At 41.2% G+C, this 13866-nt stretch overlaps 1 protein-coding gene across 5 annotated transcripts in view; it reads right to left on the bottom strand.

Annotated features, from left to right (window-relative positions):
- The window catches only part of ATP10D (ATPase phospholipid transporting 10D (putative)), a 108103-nt gene that overhangs the window by 29751 nt on the left and 64486 nt on the right, over positions 1–13866 (bottom strand). For 4 of the 5 annotated variants that reach the window (XM_073342121.1, XM_073342120.1, XM_073342118.1 and 1 more), the window contains 6 exons: positions 10823–11027; positions 5851–5936; positions 4093–4199; positions 3172–3303; positions 1004–1131; positions 568–820 (listed from right to left, as the gene is read on the bottom strand). In XM_073342121.1, coding sequence (XP_073198222.1) covers positions 568–820; positions 1004–1131; positions 3172–3303; positions 4093–4199; positions 5851–5936; positions 10823–11027 — 911 coding nt within the window. Of the gene's footprint in view, positions 1–567; positions 821–1003; positions 1132–3171; positions 3304–4092; positions 4200–5850; positions 5937–10822; positions 11028–13866 lie in introns of those variants that run through there. The other variant, XM_073342122.1, reaches the window with a different exon arrangement.

Here is a 13866-nt window from a genome sequence, read left to right on the forward strand (position 1 = left end):
GCTTTTAAATACCCACATGCTGAATTGAGGCCTAAAACAATGCTCCATGGAGTGAGGTAGGATATTTTCATGTCTCTACCATGGTGATGAACTGGGCAGCTGCACCCTAAAATACTGTGAAGATATTATGCCTGGCTCACTACTTAAAAAAAAGAGGCAAGATTATTTGCAGTTTCCCAGTGACAGAGTTTCCAAAATTTCATGGAGAGAGGCAGAGCGCAGTGATTGAATTCCAGTGAAGTTCAGTCAGCCAGTTAAGAAAAAAAAAAAAAAAGAAAAAAGTTTCTCTCCAGCACAGTGAATAGAAACATAACTATCTGCATACTAGCTCACTCACCACAGTTCTCAAGATTCTTAGCACAGAAGGCAATGCATGGATAACACTCCACAGTTCACACATAGGGCAGAAGCACTGTTGCTAATAGGGTTAGCCTGCATTCCCGCTTCTCCATGCTACTGTGCATGGGTCTGCCAAATGGACTTGACATGCACTCTACCCTATCAAACCTTTCAACTTCTGCAAGAATAAAGAAGGTATGAATGTTGCCTTAATATTTCATTCCTTACCATTCTCCTCATGGCAATATTCCTGTCCTGCAATGCTGCATCTCCGGAAAACCATTTTGTTCTCAGTGAGGGTTCCAGTCTTGTCAGAGAAGATATACTGGATTTGACCTAAGTCTTCAGCGATATTCAGCGCTCGACACTGAATAGTGGAGTCAGTTTTCTCATGGTACAAGTCAATATCATTCTGAATTAAATAGATTTGTCCCAATTTGACAACTTCGATTGAAACATAGAGAGAAATCGGGATCAAGACCTGACAAAATAAAATGAGTGGATTACATGCAGCTAGATAATCTGATGATTATGAAACCAAATTCTGATCCAGTTACACCAGTGTAAATAAAAGTAACTTCACTGAAGTCAAAAGAGTTACTCCAGATATACACGAGCGTAAATGAGAGCAGAATCTGGCCCATTCTGTTTAAGGTGAAGTTACCTGTAATAAAATGATCATTGTCCAAAACATATAAAACCCTGCTAATGCTGGTGGAGTGGATTTTCCACTGGGCTCAGGGACATTAAAAAGAGGCATCTCCGAATAGCTACTTAACCAAATTCCATGACCTTTTAAAAAAAAAGAAAGAAAGAAAAAAAAGAGTTAGTAGTACATACACTGGCCCATAGTTTAGTGTCAAGCTGAACAAAAACTGGAAGAGGTTTAAAGCCTGGTGCCTAACAACAACTAGACTTCAGCTTTTTGGTTTTTCTCAAGAAAGAGTTAATCAAAACAAACTCCTCCTCTCACTTTGCCTATTCTAATTCATGAATGAAGGTTGCCATAGGATTGCATGAAGAGCAGGGGCAAGTAGCACTTTGATTATTTATTTAACTACTCATCCGCAATCCAATGGGAATGTTAGAAAGATACAGTTAATATAAGCTTCAAAGGATTTTTCTTTTATTTCTGGAAAATACCAACAATGAAGTACCTCCCAGGAGCTTGTGTGGGCAACACCTCTAGCTTGTAAACCATGGCTTATCCAGGCTACTTAATATGCACAATGAGGGCAAAAAGTAGGTCCTGCCTCAATTACAACACTGGCTGTTAGAAAATGGTTTTAAAAATCCAACCTTAAAAACTTGTACCACCAATGTACTCCAGGACTAAGAGCGTCTCAAGTGTTTCAGTAAATTTTTTACAAACTGGCTTATTTGGATAATAAAATGTACAGGCAGCTGAGTGCAAGTATTAAATTTAACCAATGTCCAAAATATAAACTCCCCCAAAACCCATGCAAACTTAGACTCTCCATCCAATACCATCCTGTCAGCCTTTTTTCCCAGAAAAGGACTTAGGAGGAAATATGAGCTTTGCAGCATTACCAGTAAGGTCAATGGAAGACCAGCTGGGGAAGCACGATCCCAAGTTGAAGGCCTTTCACTGAGAATATTCTTCCTCCAGGCCTCTCTGAACAGAACAAGAGACTGTGAACTTAAGCACTGTATGCAGCTCAGCTGATGAAGTATCACACAAGGAGAGAGGCAGCTTTTGAGGAGCTTGGGACCTAAACTATTTATGGAACCACTTTAAATTGCACCCAGAAGTGAGCTAGACACCAGTACCTCATCCATACAGGCAGTGTAACTGTGGGAGTTAAAAACTGTTTTTAAGATTTCCTGAAAACGGTGGCACATTTCATAGCACAGATAAGCCTCAATCTTCAACTTTCAATGCCTAGGCCAGGGGTCGGCAAATCGTTTGGCCCAAGGGCCACATCCGAGTGGGGAAATTGCAGGGAGGGCTGGGACAGGGGGTTGGGGTACAGGGTGTGGAAGAGAGTGCGGTGTGCAGGAAGGGACTCTGGGCAAGGGGTTGTGGCAGAGGAGGGGTGTGGTGTGTATGAAGGGGCTCAGAGAAGGGGGTTGGGGTGCAGGAGGAGTGCGGGGTGCAGCAGGGGGCTCAGGGCAGGGAGTTGGGTTGCAGGAGGTGTTCAGGCTTCGGCCCAGCACCGCTTACCTGGAGCGGCTCCGGGGTGGCAGCGGCATGCATTGGGGCCAGGGCAGGCTCCCTGCCTGCCTTCCCTGGCCCTGGCCCCACCCTGCACCGCCCTGGGAAGCGGCTGGCACCACATCCCTGTGGTCCCTGCGGGAGGGAAGGCAAAGAGTTCCGCGCACTGCCCTTGCCTGTGGGTACCTCCCCCGAAGCTCCCATTGGCTGCAGTTCCCTGTTCCCGGCCAATGGGAGCTTCGGGGGAGGTACCCACAAGCAAGGGCAGCGCACAGAGGGGGCCGCAGGGACATGGTGCTGGCTGCTTCCCAGAGCCCGTGGCACCATGGGGGTGGCAATCCCACTGGCCGGATCCAAAGCCCTGAGGGGCCAGATCCAGCCCATACTTTTCCCACCCCTGGCCTAGGCCTACTAGGTATACAAGAAATTTAGCTAGTTGATATTAATTTATTTCAGATCACTCTTCATTCTTAACTCAGTTACTGTTGGGCAAAGAGTATGCTTCCTGAAAGAGTCAGACTATTATTTTATTCCTAGATCCCATCGCACTGACAACCTCAAAAATAAAGCACTAAAAAACTTGCAGAGAAAAAGGGGGTGGATGAGACAACAAACAAACAAAAATACTACTTTGCAGATCCTTACACTTTACTTACCTAAAGCACCAATTAAACACATTAAAATCAGAAGCAGAACACACCAAAGGACATCAGTGTTCACTCTCCTTTCCAATTTACTGCGTTTGTAACGAGGGCCGCTGTTATTCAGCATTGCTTTGGTTTCATGACCTGTAACACACAATAAATGTTTAATTTTCCTTCTATGGCAGATATTCAAACCAAAACTCAAATACATCCCTGAAAGACTGAGAAAATTGGATGCATGCGTTAATTAGTATTTGGACTGGAGTTCTAAACTTAAGTAAAGCAATTATCTGCTAATACAATGCATCGGTTAATTCTGCTCTAAGAAGAAAAGCTTCTGTTTTGTTTGGCCCCCTGTATACTTTTCCATTCTTTCTAACAGAAGTTGCACTTCAAGGTGGGTTATTACTTTCTAAATATGAACTGTAGTGCTTGCTAAAGGGGCCAGACTGATTGCTCTGGAGACTTGTCCTTTGTCAAAGAATACACACAGGACAGGCAATAACAGCACAACCTCAATCCTGAAACAGAAGGACATGGCATCAGTCTCAATATGCCGATCACATTCTTTGGACTCTATTTTGAGGCAACTACTAATCAGTGCTAATTGTGGAGAGGGTGGGGAGGGGGGACGCGTTCACATGGAACTGAACTGAGATCACTTATCTGTGCTCACATATTACAGCAGCATAAAGCTCTAAGACAGAAACCAGTTTATTTCACATAGCCTACTGAACAGCCATTAGCAATGCTTCCAGATACTACTCCCCAGTGCTAGACTGAAAGTGGCAATCTAAAGGTAAACGGCTCTATTTCCCATTTACCAGTGCCTGAACCGTACTGTTTCTCAAATCAGGTAAATACAACTTAAAAAGGAAATCGTGAAGAACTCATGTTTGCATGAAAATCAGTGCAAGCCCCCGGTCCACTAACCTGCATACACCACAATGCCCACAACGGCTTCTGTGTTTCTGATTGTGCATCCTCGTAACAGCAAGTTCTCTCTACTCAGGCCCACTCGCTCCTTGTTTGAATGTTCACTGCAAACACAGTGCATTACTTAACAGGTGTGCCAGAGCCTCCCACAGAATCTATAGCAACCAAGCCTCAAAAGCACCTTGGGGCAGATTTTCGCCCAGTACCCAGCAACTCCCATTGTGACACGTACAGATTTTCAACAAAGCTCAGCACCGAACATATTGATCTCTTTTGAAAATCTGGACACGCATGCTCTCTTGGTTTATACTGAGATTTCACAAGTTAACAAGTCAACGGTTTGGCAGCAGCATAATTAGAAGAAAATCCTACAAAAGGGCAACATAGCGATCTCAGGACCAACACTAAGAATGGAAAGCAGACACTTCAACCCAGCACATCCCAATTCATACTACATGTGTATACTGGGGAGGAACTCTGATGGTATCAGCCCCAGCTATGCCTCAATCAAACCTGTGCTTAGGAACCAGAGTAGAACCTGGGCCCCTCTTGACAGCTGTTAAAACATGATCCCCACCTTGTAGTGCAGAAATGACCTAACAGCAGGGTCCCCAAAATATTCTACAGCCTCGCTCTATCCTAGGCTGTCAAATGGACCAAGGTCGTGGCTAATACACAGTTAGGACCTATCAATACTAGGAGACAGAATGCTACATTAACGGTGTTGTAAGCAGGTTAATTATAACATAGATAGTCAATCTATGTTTTTCCCTCCTTTTCTCTCATTTATAATTTTTATTCTCCATGCCATGGAGGGCAGAGAAGGGGCACCATAGAAACAGCAAGTTTCAAAATTAAAATGGAAATAGTTTGCATTAAAAAATATTTTGCACCATAAACTGTGCTTTTCACACAGATGTCACAAACTCTTTACAAAGGAGATTTTACAGATGGGAAAACTGAATCCCAGGGAAGTTAAGCAAGTTGCCTAGGGTCACACAGCAAGCGAGAGGCAGAGTCAGGCCAGGTCCACACTACAGAGTTTTGCTGGTCTAGCCATGTTGGTTAGGAGCATAAAGAATACAAGAAAAAATACCACACTCTTAACCAATCTAGCTAGGCTGGCAACCACTCCCCTCAGGCAGATACCAGTTATACCCGAAACAGGAGTTCTTTTGCTAGCACAGCTTATGTCATTTGAAGAGCTGGTTTAACTATATTGACAAAAAACTCCTTTTGCTGGCATAAGCTGTGTCTCCCCTAGAGGGCTTTTCTGCTATAGCTATATTGGCAAAGCCTTTTCAGGGTAAACTAACCCTGAAGAATAGAGCACAGGCCTCTTCGTTCCCAGTTCCAGTCTTTCACCATTAGACAATACTGTCTCTCTATTCAGACTACGGTCCAGAATGAGTATTAGGGAAAGCATTATTGCAGGCATCACAAATGATTAAAAACAAATAAGAGAGCCATTTTGAAAAAAGAAGGTACCAGTGTGAATTACAATATAAACTAGGCGCTTGAAAATTTCATTCTAACAAAAATTAATCAAGGAGCCTCCGCCATTCACAAGCTTTGGTACAGAAAGCATTTTTGGAGCTCCAGGTCTTCTCAACCATGCACACAAACTTAAGGGTGCAACTAGAATCGGACAATGTGATTTAAATATAAGGTGTTTTAAAAAGTAAACATTACAAGCCTTCAACAAATGAGCCAAATTACCGTAACAAATGGCAAATTCCCCCTAAGCCTACTTACACAAAGCCACGGAATCGACTGAGGTCATTGTTAGGACTTTCACATTCTATTCTACTTGAAAACTTCTCTGGATCAATTTCAGAGACCTATATTCACAGGGAAGAACATAAAATTCAGACAAGGAATGATGTAGCTTACAAAAATTATTAATTCACAGCAGCAGTTTCAGACTTTGCAGTAGTTCATAATAGCAAGTATTGCAACGTGGAAAAGCAGGTATTTTGATAAATCAGAATGCAAGATGAATGGAGAGATTGCCTAGCCAACATAAAACCCTGGATGTATCAGATGAACTGCTGATGCTTCATCGACACAACCGGGCTGTAGACTATACCAACAGAAGGGAAGTTTTGCCAGTAAAACTTTCTAGTGTAGACAAAGCCTAACTAGTGCTAGAGAAATGATTATTGCAGAGAACAAGAACTACAAGTGATGAATAAGCAGGAGCAGTTGAGCAACAGAATGGCAAAAAAACAAACAAACAAACAGTTACTGCCTTGAGAAAATTCCCTTCTTAAAAAAGACTGAAAGTTGGCAAGTACTATGGAAAAGTGTATGTGATTTTGCAGAAGTACTTAGAACCCACAATTCCAACTGAAATTAATGGGATACATGAAGATTCTGCAGCTTTGAAAATCTGGCCTCTGATATCGAAATAGAATGCTTTCTCAGTAGAATGCTTTACAAAAGAGTTCCTTGACATGTCAGCTATTCTTTAAAGAAAGAGTATTAGACTCAGGTTGTCAAATTCAAAGTCTACAACTCATGGGTTTTATTTGAAATATCTTCTTCATAATTAAGGGTTTCAAAGAACCCTGAATTCTCACATTAGACTTCTTTCCATCGATAGAGGATGCCAACCCTGAGGCTAAGATATAAATCCACAGGCAGAGTTCGAACGTAGGAAATCTAAGCTTGGTATTTTCTTATTTACACATACCTTGCTGGCCTGCTGTTAATTTTGACATACTGTCAGAAATGCCTAGAGCCTCTGATAGGCGCCTCTTGTCATTTATAAATATAAATAATTAAATATATAGGGCTTCTTTCTCCTCTGCCCTGCTCCTTGTTTATTTACACATTAGGAGATATTAAAAAGACTAGAGCTGTTCAGCTTAGAAAAGAGACAACTAAGGGGGGACATGATAGAGGTCTATAAAATCATGAATGGTGTGGACAAAGTGAACAGAGAAGCGAGTGTTATTTACCGTTTCACACAATGCAAAAAAATAGGGTCACCAATGAAATTAATAGGCACAGGTTTAATACAAATATGAGGAAGTACTTTTTCACATAATGCTCAATTAACCTGAGGAACTCATTGCCCTGGGATGTTGTGATAGTCAAAACTATAACTGGATTTAAAAAAAAACAAAAAAAACCCAAAAGCAAACTAGGTAAGTTCCTGGAGGATAGGTCTATCAATGGCTATTAGCCAAGATGGTCAGGGATATAACGCCACGCTCAGAGCAACTCTAAACCTTTGACTGTCAGAATCTGGGAGTGGAAGACTAGGGTGTATCACTCCAAAATTACCCTGTTCTGTACACTCCCCCTGGAGCTCTGGTACTGGCCACTGTCAGACAGGATACTGGGATAGATGAACCACTGGTCTGACCCAGTATGGCAGCTCTTATGTTCTTATGAGTGCAAAGTGGCTGTAAAATGCTACTATTCTGATCAGCAGTATTTTACACTCACTTTGCACAGGAGTAAGTTATTCCACAAGGTACAAGGCTGTGGAAAATCAGGGCTCATCTACCCACAAACTGGAACCAAATTAACTAAATCTGTTTTAATTCATATCTTTAGTTATTTTGGTGTGAGTCTGTATGTAGACAGGTTTCAGAGTAGCAGCCGTGTTAGTCTGTATTCGCAAAAAGAAAAGGAGTACTAGTGGCACCTTAGAGACTAACCAATTTATCTGATCATAAGCTTTTTCGATGAAGTGAGCTGTAGCTCACGAAAGCTTATACTCAAATAAATTGGTTAGTCTCTAAGGTGTCACTACTATTCCTTTTCTTTTTGTATGTAGACAGTTACTGCAGATTAAGTATGTCCTATTTAGAGTTAATTTAAATAGAAATTGTTACTTGTTCTACAGGAACTGTGGTTTGTTAGATGTTGCAGTCAGTGTGGATCCCACTCAAGGTGTGCATGTGCTTTAAGCACACAAGATCAGATACTTTTGAACAACAGTGTCAGCTAGAGCCGTGCACATGCCCTATATCTCCTTGCGTTCCTGTACAAGGGCGTAAAGAGTGGCATGGCCACAATTCCCGCTCAGTTTCTCTGTGTGTGTGCGCGCGTGCGCGCCCCCCACTACAGAGGACTGGCAATCAGGATCTCCATTGGAGGTTCAGATCCTTCTGCCCCCATGGGGATGTTTATGGGGGCAGAAGACAAACTTTATATAGAAGGTTAGTCTTCTCTTAAAGCGTTATCTGAACAAATCAATACTAAATAGGAAAAGTCATTAAATATCTGTTTGTACAAATTTTTAAGATTGGCTGTAAGGGTATTGAATGCTTTCTGCCTCTAATATTGTTTTTCCTAATTTTTATGTTTACTTATAAAAAGTATCCACAGAAATACTATTGCAAAGCCCAAGGAACTGTTTATATCCTGCTAACCTGCACAGTTAGCAAATATTCAAAACAAAAGTGTCACTTATTTGTCAGAGGGAACAGAAAAAGAACTAGATAAATTCTCGGAGGATAGGTTCATCAATGGCTATTAACCAGGATGGGCAGGGATGGAGTCCCTAGCCTCTGTTTGCCAGAAGCTGGGAATGGGTGACAGGGGATGGATCACTTGATGATTACCTGTTCTGCTCATTCCCTCTGGGACAACTGGGATTGGCCACTGTCGGAAGACAGGATACTGGTCTAGATGGACCTTTGGTCTGACCCAGTATAGCCGTTCTTATGGTTGGAATGAACAACACATGTCACATTAGTCAAACACAGATTGAAGAAGAAGAGACGATCTCCCAAACTTGGCATCAAACCTAGCAGACATGACAAGCGTGTAATATTTTAACAAGGGTGAAATATTTTACAGAAGTTAGCACTTTGCTCACCATTCCTGATTTGCAAATCAAGGATATAAGCATGATTCTGAAGCAGACTGAAGCCATTGCAGGCAATTGTCATTATTGAGAAGGGGGTAGAATGGCACAGCTTTCATATGTTCTCTGAGTACAGCCACCAAGTGAGTTCTGTAAAACCTTTAGCAGGACCATGACTTCTGATCACATGATGCTTAAATGAAGAATACAATTATGGCTGAGGTTGGTATAAGGGCTGCAGGTGAAGAAGCTTGGCTAACAGTGTCACATATGTATACACTGATATATGGCCTAGTAGCTTCAGACATGTATGCACCATTGTTCTTGGGTTTGATCTTAAGTCCCTTGCCAATGACTGAAGGGACTGGAACCAGTCCTCTGACAGGTAACCTCTTACCACCAAGAGTCAATCATAGCTCCTATGAACTCAGTTGTCTGCAATGGAATCAGTGACAGTTTTTCAAGTTCACAAGGAGTCCTAGTTTGGAGAACAGGAAGTGGATGTATGACAGGGCTGCCAAGGTCTGCAGGAACCTGCATCTAATCAGCCAGTTATGGATAAGTGTGAATTCTCCATAAGTACACTACCACTGCTGCCAGGCATTTTGTGAATACTCTTGCTGCTATGGAGCATAACCCTGTATTGATAATAGTTGGGCCCCACTGTGAATCTTGGGTACTTCCTGTGGGCTGGATGGGTAGAGACATGGAAGTACATAACCATGAAACTGTCCTAAGCTTGGAGAGATGAGGGAGGCAAGCACTACCATCCTGAACATTCATTTGCTGAGTCTCCCCAGGTCTAGGAAAGGACCAACCCTCCCCTTTTCCTTCCCCCATTCTTCTTCGGGATAAGGAAATACTAGGAGTACAAACCTCCTCCCCTGAATTCCAGTGGTATCTCTACGATGGATCTTAGATGCAACAAACAACAAGACCACTTCCACCTGTAAAAGGCTTTTGTGAGAAGGGTCCTTGAAGAGAGACGGGAGGGTAGTGGATAGCAAATAGAGAACAGAACTGGATGGGGTAGCAAGGGGCAATGATCTCTAGCGTCCATCTGCCCGATGGGATGACAGAACACGCCCGGTGGAATAGGACAATGCAGCTTCCAAAGGTCAGGCTGTCTGGACTGGATCTGATGTGACTCCTGACAGTCCCATCAAATTTTTCAATAGAATTATCCCACCACAGGATGGGCAGGGATTGTAGCCTGCAGGTTTTAAATCTACCAATGTTGCAAAGCCATATAAAGGGATTTGTAGGTGAAAGAGTGTATGAGGGGATCTCTACAAGGGATGTTCAATATTCAGTCCAGATGGGCTGATATTGTTCACGGCTGTTGTATGTCAGAAAATCAGAAGGGTTCGGAAGGTTTTATGAAGTGTTTGAAATAATTTAGCCAAATCCGAGAACCAGCAGGTCTGATGGACACTTGCCAGGTTACATCTTGCTGCCACAGGTGGTAAGAAGGAACAGAGGGAGAGTCGGGGATGCCCTTCCCTTTATGCCCTTGCACAAGGAGGCACAGCGAGCACGTACAGTGCTGATGGACACTGCTATTCAAAAGACTCCAGTCTCACATGCATAGAGGCACAAAGGCAGACCTATAGTGGAATCCACACTGACATTTACCTGAAGAAGAATTTTTTTACTGACTTACATTGATTTGAAATAGGACACTCTTACCCTGAAATTAGTGACCACACACAGATTTGCGGTGAAATAACCAAAGGTGTGAATTAAAACTGATTTAGTTATTTTGGTTCCAATGCAGGTGTAGACAAGCCCCACCTCAACCACCAAGTAGATGAACTAGAGATTTTTATTAAAATAATTTTTTAAATAAAATTCTTGAAACCTCAGTTTTCTTAAAAGTGATTAGAAATGCGCAATGGTCACCTGCTCTGCATATCCTCTCACCACCTGCCTCTGCTTCAGATTGGTCTCTCCATCAAGGCTGGCTGTTTCAATGTGACAGATCCCATCTGGATCAGTAGAGTATAACAACACCATATCAGCAGGAATTATCTCATTACATGAAAGTCGAATGAAGTCCCCGACATTAACATCTTTCCAGCACTCATCTATGTATTTCTTCTCTTTCCTGAAATATATATAAAAATCTAAATGAAAAATTCCACAAGCTGCAAGCTCAAATTAATAAACTAACTACAAAAGATTATTTTTTTGACTATAAAATAGTTAGTCTAAATCAGTATGCACCAAAGTGCTGGGGAGACAGTTTACTAATTTAGGGTGAGTGTACCCACAACACAATCAATTGTTGGATCAGGGCCAGACCTTATACATGAGAATAAAAACACATTCTGTGAGGTTGACTGGGGTAAAACTCAGCACAGAATTTGGTCCTATGATTTCTATTCCCACGGAGAAGTAGTGATCTAAAATTCTCTCACTATGTGAATTACACTTCCAAATTATATAAACCAAGTGTCAAATCTTCACCTCTCTCTCCCCTGACAGTGACTCCAGAACCCAAATTTTTGTCTCTTAATTGGATAGGCAAGTACACAAAATCTTAAACATTTAGCTGGCACATCACTGAATATTTAGAACATAATTCTACTTAAAACATTTGCATTTATGACAGGTTTCAGAGTGACAGCCGTGTTAGTCTGTATTCGCAAAAAGAAAAGGAGGACTTGTGGCACCTTAGAGACTAACCAATTTATTAGAGCATAAGCTTTCGTGAGCTACAGTGAGCTGTAGCTCACGAAAGCTTATGCTCTAATAAATTGGTTAGTCTCTAAGGTGCCACAAGTCCTCCTTTTCTATTTGCATTTATGTATTTTTTAATAGCTCTGAGGTCAACATTGTAAGGTGCAAAGATCTTGCAACTCCAAGTAAAGTCAAGAAGGAGTTTAGGGCTCTCAGCACCTTGCAGAATTGGACCCTTTATTACGAAAGCCCTTAAAATATTGTTTTTGATGCTTATTTCTTCTTCTTCTTCCCATCTATTTCTGCTGTTCAGTGCTTACCTGAGACCATAATCCTCCTTTTATATGATCACAGATGGTTAATGTGAACGTTATTTTGATGCAACAGGATGAGGATTTCAGGTAAGGAGTAAGCAATGAGCATCTGATGAACTGTGGGCACCAGTACAGAATGCACTGGTGCAAGTAGACGGAGTGTGATGATTGCTCCAAGTGATCAAACCTTCTTGGTGGTAGGGACACTTCTGTGTCTTATTGTGAATGGACAAAAGGCATTTCTGGTGTCAGGTATTGTTACCATTTAACATGGAGCCCAAGAGACCAACCAGTGCACTATTTTTGTACAGACTGGCAGATTAATGTACTGGCATTGATCAAATTGTTAGCTGAGTAAAATGTTGCAGGCAAATAAAAAAAACAATTTCAATAAAAAAGAAAATATCAGAGAAATATTTCATACATTAGGTTTTGTAACTAAAACTTTTGGAGCCTGAACTATTTGACAGCATCCCCTTAAAAGTGCAAGCCTAAAGGGGAGATGCCACAAAGGAAACATAAGTAAGTGGTGTACTGACAGATTTCCCTAGTTAAGCACAGGTGACTTCATATCCTTCAAAGTGCAACAGAACCAAGAGTAGGACACTATAAAAGCTAAAGCTAGCCTAAAAATAAAATTAGTGCAAGTCACATGCCTGCCTCCTTCTCAAGATCATTATTACGGGTTTTCCAAGCAGTCAAAATCAATACTGTAGTATGGATGCAGAAAATAAATAAACCCACATTAATGTATATTAGAAGCATTCTAAAACATTCCTGGTGTTAAAATTGAATTACCACCTTTATGCATTGCTCATTCCCAATAATGTTGTAATGCTATATCTGAAATGAGACATAGGAAATCTGGAGTATGACTGGCTAACAACTTTCTAAGGAGGTGGGCACCATGTGCTAACATCTCACGGCACTCCTGCTTAGAATGTTCAAGCCTCCTCACTCTAGAGGGCCCATTAACATCAACAGCTCTATCGGTGTCTACATTACCTGATGAATCACACATTCCGTACATTTAAGAATTGGTTCTTAATTTGTTTACCAGAGAATACTACATTAGGAACTCATGAAATCATACACTATTTTGCTATCTGTATCGCAGATAGTCGTGCTGAAGGTGGGGAGGGGGCAGGAGAATGAATAGCAGCTAGTAAAACAATCTAGTTTATGAAGAAGACCCTAAGAAAAAAATTAAATCATACCAATTAAAAACATACATCTTTTACATGCACAGCTGGAGAAATTTTACAGATTCTTACAAAAATAATAAATTCCCACATTATATTGATCATTATTAATATTTTTAAAAAAGAAAAAGTCACAAGGCAATATTAGTAGTTGCAAATTAAATTCCCACTGACAGGAACTACACTTATTTAGTCTGAGTAACACAAAGAGAATTCAGAAACCCAAATATTTGGATGCTCCACTCTACTGAGACTGAATAGCATTCATGAAACCTGCAGTTTATCAGCATAACTACATGAGACCATAAAAGAACAGACTTTGCCCTCAAGCCTTCTATCATTAACACATGCAGGACTTGAAAGGAGAGAAATTACTTCAGCTCTCTAAAAGTTTAATTATATTCCTGTTTCAGGCTCCAATCATAATTGGCTGAATAATTTGACTCCCAGAAAGTTGCTGTACAGAACTGGATGCAATTTTGTTTCTTTGCAATTACATTAAGAAAGCATTCTCCAGGTTATTCATATTGTTATGGAACTAGCTCTCAAAAAAAAAAAAAAATCAATAGGGCATGCTACATGTCAGAGAACTAACATTTTTCATCCTGAGAATTAATCACAAAATAATACTCATCGTTTACACAGGGCTAGATTGTAATTTTGCAATCTGCCCTGAGGGAGGCCATGTCTACACTAGGGGGAGCCAAGGGTTTACTTCAATCAGCTAACACATGTTGAAACTATAACT

This window comes from Lepidochelys kempii, chromosome 4 (genome assembly GCF_965140265.1).
Source record: "Lepidochelys kempii isolate rLepKem1 chromosome 4, rLepKem1.hap2, whole genome shotgun sequence".
Lineage (NCBI taxonomy): Eukaryota > Metazoa > Chordata > Testudines > Cheloniidae > Lepidochelys > Lepidochelys kempii.